The sequence below is a fragment of the Gavialis gangeticus genome, unplaced genomic scaffold (assembly GCF_001723915.1).
Source record: "Gavialis gangeticus isolate Ggan-Ray unplaced genomic scaffold, GavGan_comp1, whole genome shotgun sequence".
In the NCBI taxonomy this organism is placed as follows: Eukaryota; Metazoa; Chordata; order Crocodylia; family Gavialidae; genus Gavialis; species Gavialis gangeticus.
In genome coordinates this window covers 4039140-4054587 of record NW_017728993.1, presented here as the reverse complement: position 1 = coordinate 4054587, position 15448 = coordinate 4039140, and the positions used below count along the sequence as shown (strand labels likewise).

At 40.0% G+C, this 15448-nt stretch overlaps 1 protein-coding gene across 3 annotated transcripts in view; it reads left to right on the top strand.

Annotated features, from left to right (window-relative positions):
• LRRC7 (leucine rich repeat containing 7) overlaps window positions 1–15448 on the top strand; it is a 290296-nt gene that overhangs the window by 80789 nt on the left and 194059 nt on the right. For all 3 annotated transcript variants that reach the window (XM_019528410.1, XM_019528409.1, XM_019528408.1), the window contains exon 5: window positions 1470–1526. In XM_019528410.1, coding sequence (XP_019383955.1) covers window positions 1470–1526 — 57 coding nt within the window. The remainder of the gene's footprint in view (window positions 1–1469; window positions 1527–15448) is intronic.

The following is a 15448-nucleotide window of genomic DNA, read 5'->3' as shown; positions in this document are numbered from 1 at the left end:
CCCTGCCCATCCATCTTGCTCCTGGTTGCAGCCCCATCCCAGTCACCCAGCCACATGGGTCCCGCTCCCAGTGGTGGGTGTGGGTTGGACAGGTTAGGGTGCTCGGGCAGCAGGGCTGGGTCCGGCAGCAGCAGCCAAAAGGAACTGCTGCCATTGGGGCTGCTGGGAAATGGAGTCAGCTGTGCACCAGACTTTGCACACCTCTGCTCTGCACCATCCTCATTATATATAGCACCCCTAGTTCTCGTTTCCTTGTTTTCTTTTTATTCATTATGGTTGAAGATTCTCTTGCTGCTTTTTTCCATCTAATTTGCAAGGTCTAACTCTGTTTGACTTCTGGCAATTCTAACTTTATTCCTAATTTGATCTTCCAGAAACAGGGATTTTTTTCTGATTTTTTTTTTTTTTTTTTTCTTCTGTTCCTTGAAGGCTCTCCATTTACTCTTAGTATTCTTTTTGACATGGTTATGCTTCTAGGGCTGGAAAGTTTACTAGAAGTTTTTTTCACCTATTTAAAATTTGGATTTCTGAGAGTATCAGCTCCAGATTTCATACTCCAGATATTCTTCAAGCAGTGCTGTAGGAATTGAGTTTGGAGGACAGGACTATGGTAATCTCATTGCTCCTACAAACTCATGATCTGAGATTAAAGTACATAGGAATAATGTGATTGAAAGTTTGCTGAAATCAGTTGAAAGTCCCTGTTGCTATATGCTGCAACAGCCCCATAAAGATAAGCATTCTTGAGTTCTTCACCTCATGTTTTGTGTCCCTTCATTATACCTGTTTCCTGTATCTAAAATTTACTTTTCTACATCAAAGGATTCTATGAGAATTCCTTAGTTAGTCATTTGTGCAATGGATTGTAATCGCTGTAGCGTATATATCTTGAATTCAGCAAAAATCCGTAAAAACATGCCTAAATGTAAATCAGTGGGTAATCTGTGTGTCCACCTAATGAGTCTTTTGTTCACAGAAGCAAACTAAATTGAGTTGTCCAAGAACATGTAAAGTGTCACATGCTTATTAAGTACTTTAATATATTTTAAAATATTTTAACCCCCATATTTGGTAATCAAGATTTTCCAGAACAAAATCTCTGATTGCCAACAGTCAGGGCTGGTGCAGCTTGAGCTAAAGTTGATTACTACTATAGAACTGGAAATATTAAAGTAAATTAAGCTTAATTTTGTTTGCTTTTTTGAATCATCAGCAAAATTATTCCCAGCAACTAACACATAACAGTGCTCTGTGGTAGAAACTGACCAGATACATAAACCATAATTCAATGCAAGTATAAAGCTATTATTTTATATAAAGTTTCTTGTAACATACTCACCCCTTAGTCTCAGAGCATTAAATGGCATTTTTGTGTTGAAATAAACCATTATCCAATAACATTTATTGGCTTAAGAATAATTTTCTGATGTGAATGTATTAATTATGTTGTTTTATATCAATATTTCTAGACTTGTCAAATTACGTATCTTGGAGTTGAGAGAAAATCACTTGAAAACTCTACCAAAGTAAGTGACAACATATTTTTAACTAAACTCTGACCTGAAGTTTCCAAACAATATAAAATATTTCCACTGAAAATTATGAAATGTGGTGATATACAAGTTAATTCTTCTGTTGTTGAAAGTAACTCTATTTACACAAGAAATTGTGCATGCAGAGTGTAAGCAAGTTAGATATGGAGGGAGACAGGTAAAGTATTACACCACAAATAAATGTAAAAAATCTATTATACTTAAATTTAAGGTTAAAAAAAAAACCCCCAACTAGTGAATTGGGCAGGTGAAGGTTGCAAAAGTTGGGGCAAACAATTAATAAACTTAGAAAAAGTACTAAGTACTAAATAACAACCCTTTATTTAGAACAGAACTAACTATTCAGCGATTTGTTGAAAACCCAGTATGAAGCAAACCTTAACTAATGTTCCATTGCATGTTACTTAATTTATTTTACTGGGAGCACCTTTAAAAAGAAATAAGCATCAAAATATCTTGTGCACATTAGACATTGTGCTGTCAGATGTCTGAATTCAGGTCCCATTGTTTTAGCACACATGCATCTGAGGAATGAAGCTGTCCCTGATGTTCGTAAAATTTTCCTTTTTCTTAAAGAAAAATTAAACAAATTTTTAACATTAGTTGGCAGGGGTAATTTTCTGATACAAACCTTGAATTTCTACTGTTCTCAATATTAGTGAAGTTACATGAAAGAAAGTTGTTACACATCCACTGAGAAAGCTTTACAATATCCAGCAGAACATGTGTGCTGTAATCTCCTATGTCCTAAAAAGCTATTTTCATATATAAAATATATTGCTCATATACCCTAACAACCTGGGAAAAGTCAGTGCTTGTACTAGAGAATAAAAGAAAACCTAGGTTCTCAACAGTTGGGAGTGTCCTATGAGCAAGTCCTTGTAAACATGCTACATAATCAGCGAGCATTTTATCCTTTCAGTTACTAATGACAAATTCATGCAACATCCAGAGAATTTGCACTGTACTATATCTAGTTTTTTAGATTTCATATCCATTAACATAGTTCCTTTATGTCTTTAAACATTTAAATTAGTTGCAAATCATAGTCTTCCTTAGGCAATACTTTCACAGCCAAAATACCCATTGAGGTCACTGAGTGTTTTGGATGTGCTAAAAATGGAGGATCAGAGTTGCACAATGGACCTGTTGCTATAAAATGTATATTTATATGTTTGGCCCCATCATAATCCCTACGATGTCAATGAGAGTTTTGCCATGGACTTCAGTGGCAGCAGGATTTGGCATAGGTGTGTTTGTTTATTTGTATTTTATGGTGCTCAGCAAACAAATGTGTATTTTGACAACTGATCTGTTTAGAAGATTTATAGCAATGTAGTAGTTTGTGTTTTCAAGAACTAATATTAAAGTTTCAAAACAATGTAGCAAGAACATTCTTCAGGGTGTGTGTGATTTTCCCCCCCCCCACTATTGTGTATTTTGTCAGTAAGTCAATTGCTTTGTAAACATAATGCACTTTTCTGTGAATACTGCATTGCCTTCCATAACCAATAAAGAAATTCTTTGCATGCCTGTATGCCTTCTGCTTTTTGCTACAGCAGAAAGCTTTGATATACACTGCTGAGCCATAGTAGATATAAAAGTATTTCTTCATGTGAATTATTTTCTTAGAAATTGTTAGCTATATCTAATGAGAGAGCACTGTTATGACATGAAATTCACTTTTGATGAAGGGGCTGACAGAAGGCTTTTTATATTGAGGCAGTATGTCGGATGGCCATGCAAGTGTTCTTGTACCCGCTCTTTGTGCCACAGAAGAGTTCTCTATGCAAGCAAAGGAGATTCTCGAGTGCGATTGATGGACTATAGCTAACACACAGGGTTAGAGGAGCAGCACGGCAACATCTTACCCTGCTGCCAGGTTGGGCAATGAACTTTGCCACATGATTCCAATAACACTTTTCTCCAATTGCTTAAATAGGTGCTTTAAATCTGTACGAGCATAGAGCAGGGGTGGCCAACCTGTGGCACACATGGTACAGGTGGCACAGGCAGCCTGTGTGTGGAATGCAGAAGATCAGGGAGGGGTCGAGCAGCACAGTTGGAAATGGGGTTGGAAACAGAAAGCAGAGCAGCAGGTCAAGCAGGGAAGGGGGATTGGCAATAAGGAAGGGTGCCGCGCTAATTTGTGGTGCACATGCCAAAAAGATTGGCTCTCACTGATATAGAGACTAACCATTAAAGCAGTGAGCCTTGGCGTGGTGAGTTGGATATAGAATTGTATGTGGGGAGCTTGGGTAGTTTTGGGGGGAGGGAGCAGTGGCTTTTCTGGTGTTCCAGTTTAAATGAAGGTCAGTGTCATTACAGATCTATATTAAAAACATGTAAAAATGCCATCCAATTGTCTATTAAATCTCACTTTATTTGGCCAGTAAAAACAATATTATTCTCACAAGTATACAGAGTGTAAAATAAGCCCATTTCTGTCAGTTATTCTGCATACTTCATACCTTTTAATATATTTTTGATAAATGGTACAAAGGTGGTCTAGATCTGACAAATATGAACTCAAAATGCATACACTCTCATTTTGAAATTTGGGGATATCATCAAGTAAGGGAATCTGTTTGTAAATGGAAATTATTCTAAATGTTCTAATATAAAGAAATGAAGGCTAGAGACAGAAGTTACACATAAACCAGTTTAAGTGATCAGAAACTGGTTTAAATTTGTAACAGAACATAAGTTCAGTGATCATAAACAAGTTTCAAAATGGCTGAAACTGTTTTAAGATGAACCTGGTTGAATGTAGTATCAGACTTAACTGATTTGGGTCAAACCAGTTTATGGAACTTCTGTCTCAGACCCCTTCCTGGTTTAAGTTAAATCAGAGTCCCCCAGCATCCCAGCATGTTTTTCAGCTGTGGCCTGGGCTGGCATGGGCCATCTGCTCTAGAGAGCAGGACTGGGCTCATCGCTCTCCTCCCTAGCTGGAGCTCTGGCTGCCTGAGAAGGGCGGTAGGGGACTGCAGCTGGGAGACAGCAGTGTCTGCCTGGCTCCCCTGCTCCACCCTTCCCTTGCTTGATACTCAAGCAAGAATCCTGCCTTTTCCACAGCAGGAACCCCAGCAACATAGACCCTAGCCAGCATCTGGCTACACCACCCCCATGCTAGCTAATGCTGAGAGGTGTCTGGGTGTGTGTTTCCAATTTCACTGGAACAAAGGCAGACAGGATAGTGCCCGCTTAGGGCTTTTTTGAACTAATCAGCAGGTCAGCTGGCAGTGTCCCTCCATTCCTTCCTTGGAAAAAGCTGTTTAAGAAATGCTTGAACTAATGAGAGAGGCTTTGTTTTCTTGATGGGCTGATAAGCTGCCTGCTGGCTGGCTTGCATCAAAGGCTGCAATCTGTCAGTGTTCAAGAGGGGACAGAGAGAGGTGTGAGAAATGACTTGGCTTGCAATGCATGGAACCTGTGAGTGTCTCTCATTTTGCTGCAGACAGTACGAAGAAGCAGGGAAAGGGAGATTGAAAAGCTCAGTATCATCAACAGACGCATGCACTCCACACAAGCAGTCTTCCCTGCCCTCCTTTGCCTCAGAATGCTAGCTGGGGGCCTGAGTCTGGCAGCACTACTTGCCCCTTGAGCAGTGAGCCAAAAAAAGTCTGGCGAGGGATGCTTCCCCCTCCCCCTCCAGGGACACCCTGGCTGGGGACTGTGCAGGCCAGGGTGGGGTTTAAAGTGCTCCCTATTCAGAGCATCCTGCTAGAGCCTGGCCACGCCCCCACTCAGCTCAGCATTGTGGAAGGGACTGGAGGGCTGCTTTAATGCACCCTGGCTTCTAGCCTGAGCCACTGCAGGCATGTGCCCGCATTTCCTGAATCAAAAGTGAATGTCTATCGACTTGCAAATCAGTTCAAGCTCTGCAGGTTAGACTAACCTGCAAAGATTGAATCAATTCAGGCTCAGGCTTTTTGAATGTCTGTCCCTAGCTGAAAAGGAGAGAGATCAAATAGTTCAACTTAAAAAATACAGGTTTTAATATATTCTTTAACCTTTCTACTTGACCATTCTGCCTTTAAATCAGCTTCTGTTGTTTCCATGATTTCATTTTTTTCTATTTTCATATTGAATATAATTAGAAAAATGAGAAGACTATAAATTATTTTCAGATTTTTGTATTCATTCTGCCAATCCTTCTTGATATTTTAAAGGAAATACTTTGCTTCTTGGCATAAACTAGTATTAAGCATTTAAATATTTTTTACATTTATTGTGCTAGTTCAGTGTTCAAAATTAAATATTATATATCCATGGTAACTGATTTAAAGATGTACTAATTTATTTGCAAATACTCTTGTTAAGTAGACTGTAATTTGCTGAATGGTAACTTTCTATAGAAGTAATAAATCTCCATCTTATCTATATAATGCTTTTTACCCAACAAAAAAATGCAAAGCTTTCATTTTCTCTGTTACCTCCTTATCTGAAAAGGACAAAAGGTACCCAAATGTGCATTCAGGCATTCCATTCTGTTGCCAGACAGTTTTATGACACAGATATTAGTGATGCATTGTTTAGTAATGGTTTTAAAGATTTTCCTGAATCTTTTTTGATAAGCATATGGAATGGTCAGAAAAATATATTGGTGCTCTATTGTAGGCAGACAAAGACTTATCTTGCTTTTAAAATGATAGTGTTAATTGCTCTCCCTTCCGTTTACAATAATTTCTCTGTCTGAAAGCATTAAAAATTAAATTTTTAAAATTGAAAATTTAAGAAGCTAAATTTAAAAACTATAAACTTTTTCCTGGTTTAATTAGTTTGAGCTGTGCTATTATACAAACATACTGAATGAATTTGTACTCATTGTCCATATTTTTTAGCATTATTCTTACTGTAAATTAGTTGCTTCTTTTCTTACTTTTCAGTGTATTCAGTTATTAATGTTTCTGTTTCCTATCATAACCTTTCCAGTATTTGACAATAACTAGAGATTGGAAACCTTATAGGATTCTTTGACCAGTGCTAAAGATTACTCCTAATATGTTGTTAACAACTTAACCTTATATGTGGTGAAACTACAAAAGTTTATTTTTCCTCTATTATGTCTGTTGAATGTTTACAAGCTTCTGATCTATAATTATGAAAACACCTCGCTAGGTATGAGCAATATTACATGCGAGATCACAGGACAATTTTTGGCGTAACCTCCCTTCCCCTCCCCCAGAAGATAGTGACATCTTGTTTCTATTGGTACAAGATTATAATTTATTGCAATTGTGAAAATATTGTAGTAACCCGAAAAGAATGCTAGGCAGTGGCAAACAGTGACCCGAACAGCAACTCATGTTGTACATTCAAGGTAGTGGCTAACAAAAACATGGCTCCTGGATTCCCTTATTTTGCCAAATCCGCTTAGAATATTTGGTTAGTGATTTGGTCTCAGCCTTTATTTATTTGATTAATTTACCCCTGCTTTGTCAACTCCACACTTGACTACACCAGTGAGAATTTGATCCTATCACTGAAAACCTTCAGAAGCTTTAGCTAAAGGAAATGTGTCCATCGTGAACTGCACTGGTTTCCCATCTTATAATCAATACAATGCAAGGTATTTGTTACATAAAGGTTGATATAGTTTGGAACCCTGCTGTCCAAGCACTGCCTCTCTTCATACATACCAGCATACCAGTTAAGGTCAATGAAGATGCATTTATTCTTGATGACAGTAGACACTGCTATAATTTTAATGGTGGTTCCTTATTATGAAACTCATTCCTTTTAGTGATTTTCCAGAGACTATGTTTGCTCTCAGTTTAAAAGCAGTGCAGAGTTACTCGTTTTTGATCAAATGTTTACCTATTGATCTTTTCCTGTATAGAATACCAGCATGTGGTTGGCAGTGGTGCTGTTTGTGCTTTTTGTTGTAGAAAGCTAATTGTAATTTGATTTTGGATTTTGTTTATTTGAATCAAGCTGTTAGAGACTTATTCTCTGATATTGTTAAATTGCATAACCGATGTACCTGTGCAGCAATGTGAGCGCTTGCACCTTTTTCAAGCCTCCAGCTGCTAGTGAACATGGTATAACTTACTTGGGAGAACTAATGGGAGATTAGTGGGACAGAATGTCTTGGCAAGAGAACACGGATATCCACAAATGTGATATATCCTTTTATAGAAATAATGACTGGTAAAAGAAAGAAAAACAAAGCAAAAAATACACTTCTCTCTAGCTCTTTTACTTTGAATGATATGTAAACAAAGATGACATCCTGATTTTAGTAGGAGTGCTCCTGTTCCAAGTAACTGCTAGCTCTGGAATAAATTATTTGAAATTCTTACTAAAGAGGTTATCTGCCTCTTGAAAATGTCAGGACTGGTATGATAATAGTAGAGTAGTTAAATATGCTCACAGTTCCATTGACTCAATGAGTAAGTACTACATAGCATGACCAAAGGTTGCAGAATTGGCCCAGTGTTGTAGTAGTAATTTCATATTGTTTTCCATTGCTCTAAGACATCATTGTAGGAAATTATTTCATTACTATAATAAATCCACTGTGTTTCTTAAAGAGAGAGAAGTCTGTCTTTTCTTTTGCTAGATATATCTCTAATAGATCACATTATTAATAGTAAATACCTATAGCTTTATATAAACACATTACATATTTTGAACTGGATGGTCTGGACTGAACTGATAATTTTCCATTGTTCCATATAGTATAGTATTTTGCATTGTTTTGTAAATGAAACACATCTAAAAATGAAATGATAGCATTACAATTAAAGAAGATATGTAAATGCCATTTTAGAATTCTCCCTTACTCCTGCTCTTTAAACATGTATAAATGAGAATTTTAAGAAGTATATAGTCAGAATGTATATAATAATATATTTGTATAAATAAAATAAGATATATAAAAATATAAATTCTAGGTTCATTATATGTATATGAATCTGTATATATATGATGAAATTAGATGTTATATTATTAGTAATTAAGTATTATAAAATGTCATACTTATTCCCTTTTCAAGTACTCAGTATCCTATAATCTTATAATTTGCAGTCTTTTCTTCAAGGTTTCTAAGACAAATGGATCTGTAGCTTTATTGTTTTATTATATATAGATATATACAGTTTAACTATATGCTTCTTAGGATTCCAACTGTATTGGAACACAATTTAATTTCTGGTTGTAGATACATGTGTAGCTTTGCATAAACGGCTACTACTGGCAGATAATATATGCTATATACTATATTTCACTTCCTCCCTCTTTGTTAACTTATTATTTAGATATTTAGTGCACCTAAAACTCTTTTTTTTTCAATTGGCCCTGTAACAGGGCTCACATGCAATTAATTTTATAACCAAAAGAAATACATTTTTTATTTCAGTACATTTTTTCAATAAAATCTTAGAAAATCTTTAAAAAACATAGCTCTTAAAAATTAGTTTGATTTTTTTTTTCTAGGCTCTGATTAGCATAAAAAGTCTTGCTAATCACTGTTAATATTTTTCTGTCCTCTCTAATAGACACAATGATTTTTTTTTCAAATTTATCATGAAAATAATACCATTTAAATTTGCTGCACATATTCTTAGTATAGCCAAGCAATTTGCTAGATGTTGGCATTTTAGATTAATTACTTCTAATTTTTTTAAATTACAGTAAATTAAAGCTGGTTTTAGATATTGTAAATTGTTAATCAGTACAAAGAAGGATTTAGAAGACTGGAGCATATGTGATTACAAAACTTTAACCTCAACTCTAGGTTTAAGGCACTGGCCCTCACTCAGTAGTTAACACATAGAAACTCAGTAACGAGTTACTAGAGGTATTTGCCTGTATTAGCACACACTGCATAGTATTGTGGAATACAACATGCACTCCTTTATATCATGACCTTTCCCTCACTGCTTAATTTGGAGATACTACCAACAGTGTGGGCTCCAGCCTTAAAAGTCCCATGTACGAGATGGCTGTTTATGCCCAGCAACTGTTTGGGGATGCAAAGTAGATGTGTTTTTCTCTCTATTCCCCTACTGATGCCACCTGTATCTGGACGTTGCATTTTTTACTTGGCTGTTTGCTAAAATTATAGAAATATATGAAATCTAAGAGTATAATAGAGGAAGGACAGTAGTAATAAAGTACTTTGTCTTATTCAAAGAAATCTATTTGATCTGATTCCTGCCATATCTAGCTAGTGAAGCAGGATGTTGGCTGTTTTATTTAAACATGTGCATGTGCCTGCCTATGTATGTGTGTAAAACTGGAAGGTTCTGAGACATATGTATACATAATTATCAAGTTTTTTTTCACATTTTTAACCTGTGTAAATACGTATTCCTCGTTTATCCTCCTTTTTCATTTCCCCATTCCTGTAGTATCTGCCTGGAGCATTTTTAATTTTAGATTGTAAGCACACTGGAACTGTATAATTGTCTAGTGCAGGGATTGTCAGCCAGGGGTACTTGGCAAGGCCCTAGGTGGGTACATGCAGGGGGGTAGGGACGAAGTGCTGCCACCCTTCACCCAGTACCACCATCTCCCAAGAGCAGGGCTGGGAGGTGGGGGCGAGGGCAGTGGTGCCCCTCTGCGGGCTGCACAGGTGCCACCTGACTGGCCGAATGCAGGGAGGAGAAGTTCTCATGCGGGAGCTGCCACTGCCACCCACTACCCTGCACTGCTGCTGCTCTGCAACCAGCTGCGTGCCACCCTCCTTCCTCTCACTCCACGTCTGGCCACCAGAGGTACGCTTATTAAAAAAGGTTGAAAACTAAGGGTTTGCGAAACAGGCCGTATTGGATTCAGATTTGGCTGGAATCAGGAACAGTGATTCGATTAGTAGATTTGGATCACTGTCCCTGATTTGAGTTGTCCGAATCTGAAGAGTCAATGCTGATTCAGAGAATCAGTGATTTGGCCATAGACACAGCTTTAAATGTTTTTTCTATATACCTTGAGGTATCAGGTACAGCTTGTGGATGCTGCTATGCTGGGGCAGATGGAGCATCCCACAGGAGCATGGGGGGGGCCCTGTGTGCTCGATGGCAAATGCAGAAGTGGACTGGAAGTACTTCTGGTCCACTTCCGGGTCCACTGACACAAGCATGCGGGCCCTCCCCCCACACCTCTTGGCTCAGCAATAAGCTGTGGGGGGACCCCAGGTTCCCCCCAGAACCAGGAGGCACCAGTCACCAAGCCGGTGGGGGCACAGGGGAGCCCCCAGTGTGGTCCCGGTGGATCCAGAAATGGACTGAAAGTGCTTCTTGTCCACTTGTGGGTCTGCTGCTGAGCACGCTGGGGACCCCCGCCCCCCCCCCCCTGCTCCTGTGGGATGCTCCATCCATCCCACCATCTCAGCATTCATGAGCTGCCTGGTACCTAGAGGTATGTAGAAAAAACATTTAAAGCTGTGTCTGTGTCTGAATCATCCAATCTTTTTGAATTGATTCAGAGGGTTCCAATTCAATTCAGAGAGATTAAAGCGTCTCCTGATTAGATCTGGATTCGGAGATTCGGCTGCTGAAATGAACCAAATCTCCACCAAATCAAATGAGTGACCGAAGCTTCGCACAGCCCTACTGAAAACCCCTGGTCTAGTGCAAGGAACAATGGGGCCTGCTTCTTACAGAAATAGTATTTAATAATAATTTTGAAAAGGGTACAACCTGTATGTGCTCATATTTTTAGAAGCCATTTACCAAATACCAGAATTAAAAAAAATAAAAACTTAAAAATAGGACTGAACCTACACTGCTAATTCAGGTAAAACTCCAACTTCATCATAAGGTTCAGCCCTTTTATGACTGATTGCAAATATAGGGCACATTGCTATCAAAACTCCAGTTGTGGAATTCCTGACTAGAGTGGGACTTCCATGGGCATATGGATCTTACCATGACTCTGAAATGTGGGTGATTAGTTCAACATCTGTGGTGCACAGGACATTTAATAAATTGAATTTGAGAATCTTTGATATAATATGCATCTCTAATGTTTTCCATAGTTTTGGGAGTAGAATTACTTGATGTGTCTTGTCTAAGGTTTTAGATTTTAAATGTATATGTAAATTGATGTTTGCCTCTTTGTGTTACTATATACTAATATATAAGATTCAGTATTTTTACAAAATTGCCAGTATGTCTGCATAATTATTTCAGTATATGCCATGTAATGTTAATTATAGGTACAAATATTTAAATAATGATAATGTTTGTATTATTGATCAACTTCTACACTATGTGGTGTTAACGTTATTGTATATAGCCATAACTGCAGTGATCCTAGACTGCAGATTAAGGATAGGTACCTTCAAAAAAGACCTGTTTTCTGGACATTTGGTGTTAATAAGGTAATTAGAGGGTGGGACAGTTTCCAAATTTGGATCAGTTTGCTTCTGAAGGAAAACAAAAGGATTTGAATATAAACTAGGTATATGCTCTCAGTATAGAAAAGAGACTCTTGTAGAAAATACCATAGCAAAGTAGAAATGTAATGTTATGAGCCCAGCGATCAGCAACCCCTGGCATGTGTGCCAGAGCATGGCACATGAGGCCATTTTGCACAGCACGCCACTGCTAACCCAGGCTCTGGGCAGCATGGAGCCTGGGCTGCTCCCAGCAGGCAGCTAGGAGGCTGCAAGCCCTGCTGCAAGCAGCCTGTGCTCTATGGCTAGCAGTGGCTATTGAGAGCCTGGGCTGACTGCAGGGGTGGTGCCAGCCTCTTCCCAGTGTGGGTCCTGAGGCAGAGCAGGGCAGGCTCAGCTGCGTGAGGTGGGCCGCAGCAGCCCAGGCAGTGCTGGGAGGGGTGGGTTCAGCTGCGCGGGGCAGGTGGCAGTGGCCCAGGTGGCACTGGAAGGGGTAGACTCAGCTGCATGGGGCAGGGGGTGGCAGCCCGGGCGGTGCTTTAGGGGTGGCTATGTCGGGGGGCTAAGGCAAATTTTGTTAAGCATCCTGCGATGCATCTGTAAGAGCTGCCCCTCTGCACTGGGCTCCAGAGCCCTAGCCGGGCTTTGTGGTAGCGGCAGCTGCACACACCCATCTGCATGGATGGTGGGGGTAGGGCCTGAAGTAGTGCAACCCCAGGCCCAGAGCCTCAGCATCAGCTCTATGCTGGCAGCAACTTCATGTGCACCTCAGGTGGGGAAGGGGGCCTGAGGCAGTGCACACCTGCATGCCTTCAGGTGGATGGAGGGGAGGGGCCAGGGTTGCATTGCCCTAGCCCCTCCCCTTCCCTGTGCCTCAGAATGGGGGGTGGGGGGAGGGGCTGCGATTGTGCTGCCTCAGGCATCTTCCTTGCTGTCCTCCCTGAGGGGGGTGTGCAGCCACCACTGGCACCAAGCCAGGCTAGGGCTCTGGAGCTTGGTGCACAGGGGTGTTGCTGGGGTGGGTGGCTAGGGGCAACTATACCCACCCCAAAATTTGCCTTAGCTCTTCCATAGCTACTCCTCAAGCACCGCCCAGGCCACTGCCACCGGTCCCATGCAGCTGAGCCCAGCCTTCCCAGGAACAACCAGGCCACGTGGCCCACCCCACGCAGCTGAGCCCTCCCCACTCTTGCCCCGGTGTTTGGGTGCTTTTCTCTTTTCTCCTCTTTTTTCTCCCTCCTTTTCTTCTATTCCTTCTTTTTTTCTCTCCCTTTCTCTCTCTCTTCTTTCTTTCCCCTTTTTCTCCCTTTTTTCTTTTGTCTTTCTCTCCTCTTTCCTTTCTTTTTTCTTCTTTTCCCCTGTTCTCTCTATTTTTTCTTTTCCCTCTCTCTCATCTCTCCTTTTTCTGTCCTTTCTCTCTCTCTCTCTTCTGTCTCTCTTTCTCTCTCTCTCCTTTTTCTTTTCTTTCTCTTTTTTTTCTCTCTATCTCATCACAACATGCTTAACAAACCCCCCCCACAACAACAAAGGTAATATATGAAGTTTTATTTATTGTCACCAGGTTTAAAATTTTTAGAAACCTGGTATTTAGTTTTGAAAATAAGCGACATTTATGATTGTTAAGTATATTAATATGCAGTGCACTCTGCCATGTACCCACTGGTCCAGTTTTTCTACCTTACACAGTAAACATTGCAATTTTTTCAGCACTGGCCAAAAATGTAGCTTACCCCTGAGTTAGTCACTTCCAGAATTACTATTGAATATTCTTTTATAGCCATTTTTCCAAAGCCTTTATCATACCCTGTCTTGTGCATTGATGTAAGAGACTACTGTGATGTAAGGGATCCTCTGACTCCCTTGGCTAGTGAGCCATAACATTTTTGTTTCTCTAACAGAAGATGCAGGGAGCATATGGCTCCTTTAGGGACTTCTTACGTGTTACACTTAGCACATGCTAACTGCACTTAAACACTGCTAGCATCCTAATATTCAAGCAGTAAAGCACATGCTAAGTGCCATTATAGTGTAGTAAAGTTAGGCTTTTTCCAGCAAGGAGTATCTTCCCACTGTATTACCTAGCAGAACGCTACAGTGCAGTGAGGGATGGGAGCCTGACAAAACTGTTTATGGTCTTTCTAGCCTCTTTATTGCACCAGAGGCTTGAATTGGCAAGGCTCCAGTGCCATCAGGAGGTTGGGAGCCTGACAGCTATTTGTCAGGCTCCCCTCTCCCTCTACTGCCTGAGGCCTTGCCAGTTCAAGTCTCTAGTGCAGGGGCTAGGAGCTACATTCATTAATGTGCAACTGCTCAGAAAACTTTCTACATCGTATTAATACTTACTATAATCTAAATATAATGTACTAATTGTAGCATGTAAAAGGCCCTTATCCTACCTTCCTAATGTACCTGATGGCATATTTATATCAGCATATTAAGGTGGGTAGGCGGTGGCAGGTATGGTTGTTACTTCTTGGAGTAGCAGGGTGTCGCTGAGAGAAAATGACACACAGGGTCAAAAAGTCCTTGCGATGCTTCACGAGCAGTCAAATGATGTGCTGGGCCTTGCTAGAGTCCAGATCACAAACTGATGTAAACCTAAATGTAAATTAATAGATTTCCCCATCTTTCTTCGTCATACTTTTCAATCATAAAATTTAGAGATTCAAAGATCTACATTGGTATACTCTATTTTTTCACCTAAAACCTTATAAAACTTTGAGCTACTTGTGTCCAGAGACTGCAGTTGCCGTGCTTTCCCACTAAGTCTCCTCTAGTTCTCCAAATGGAAGCAGGAGAGATTTTTACAGCTGGAATAAAAATAAATCTTCAGAGCCCATAGGTACTTTTACACGTGCTCCGAAGGTGGGGAAATGGTGCTTTAATTAGAGCAGCTCCAAGAGCCACTCTAATAAAAATGATGCTGTATCTCCTGTATCTCCTTTATCAGCATCCCCATGCTTGAAAATGGCTCATTCAATGAGCTTTAGCTCAAGCGCCCCCACTGCCATTTTCATGCATGGGGATGCTGATGCAGGAGGCTGCTGGAGCATGGCAATTGCCGCGCTCCAACTCCAGCAGACTCAGTTTATCCAGTCTGCTCCAATGCAGTGGAATTCCAGGGTGTCAGAGCAGCCTCTGCACTCATGCATCACACCCATAGTGTTCAGTTTATCGGTCTGGATTCTTTTCTTGTAGAAACTCATTGAATTGTCTGTTTCCAGGAGAAATCTTGTCCTGAATATTCATTATTTATTGTAATATCAGTGTGAACAGACCTACTAATCCTAAATTGAGTGTTGCGGCGGGGGAGGGGGCATGAGGCTCCATGAGGTGGCACAGGGCTGAGAGAGGAGACATAATTTTCTGTCCTTTTAACTTAATATGGAGGAAGCCCTATAATTAAGAGTACAACCCTGGGAATCAGAATATATAGGTTATATTCCCAGTTCCTTCTGTGACTGGAGGCAGGTCCCTCATTTTAACTGAATCAAGTTTCTTTATAAAATGATGAGAAGACACCACTACTAATCCACAGTGCTGTATGGTT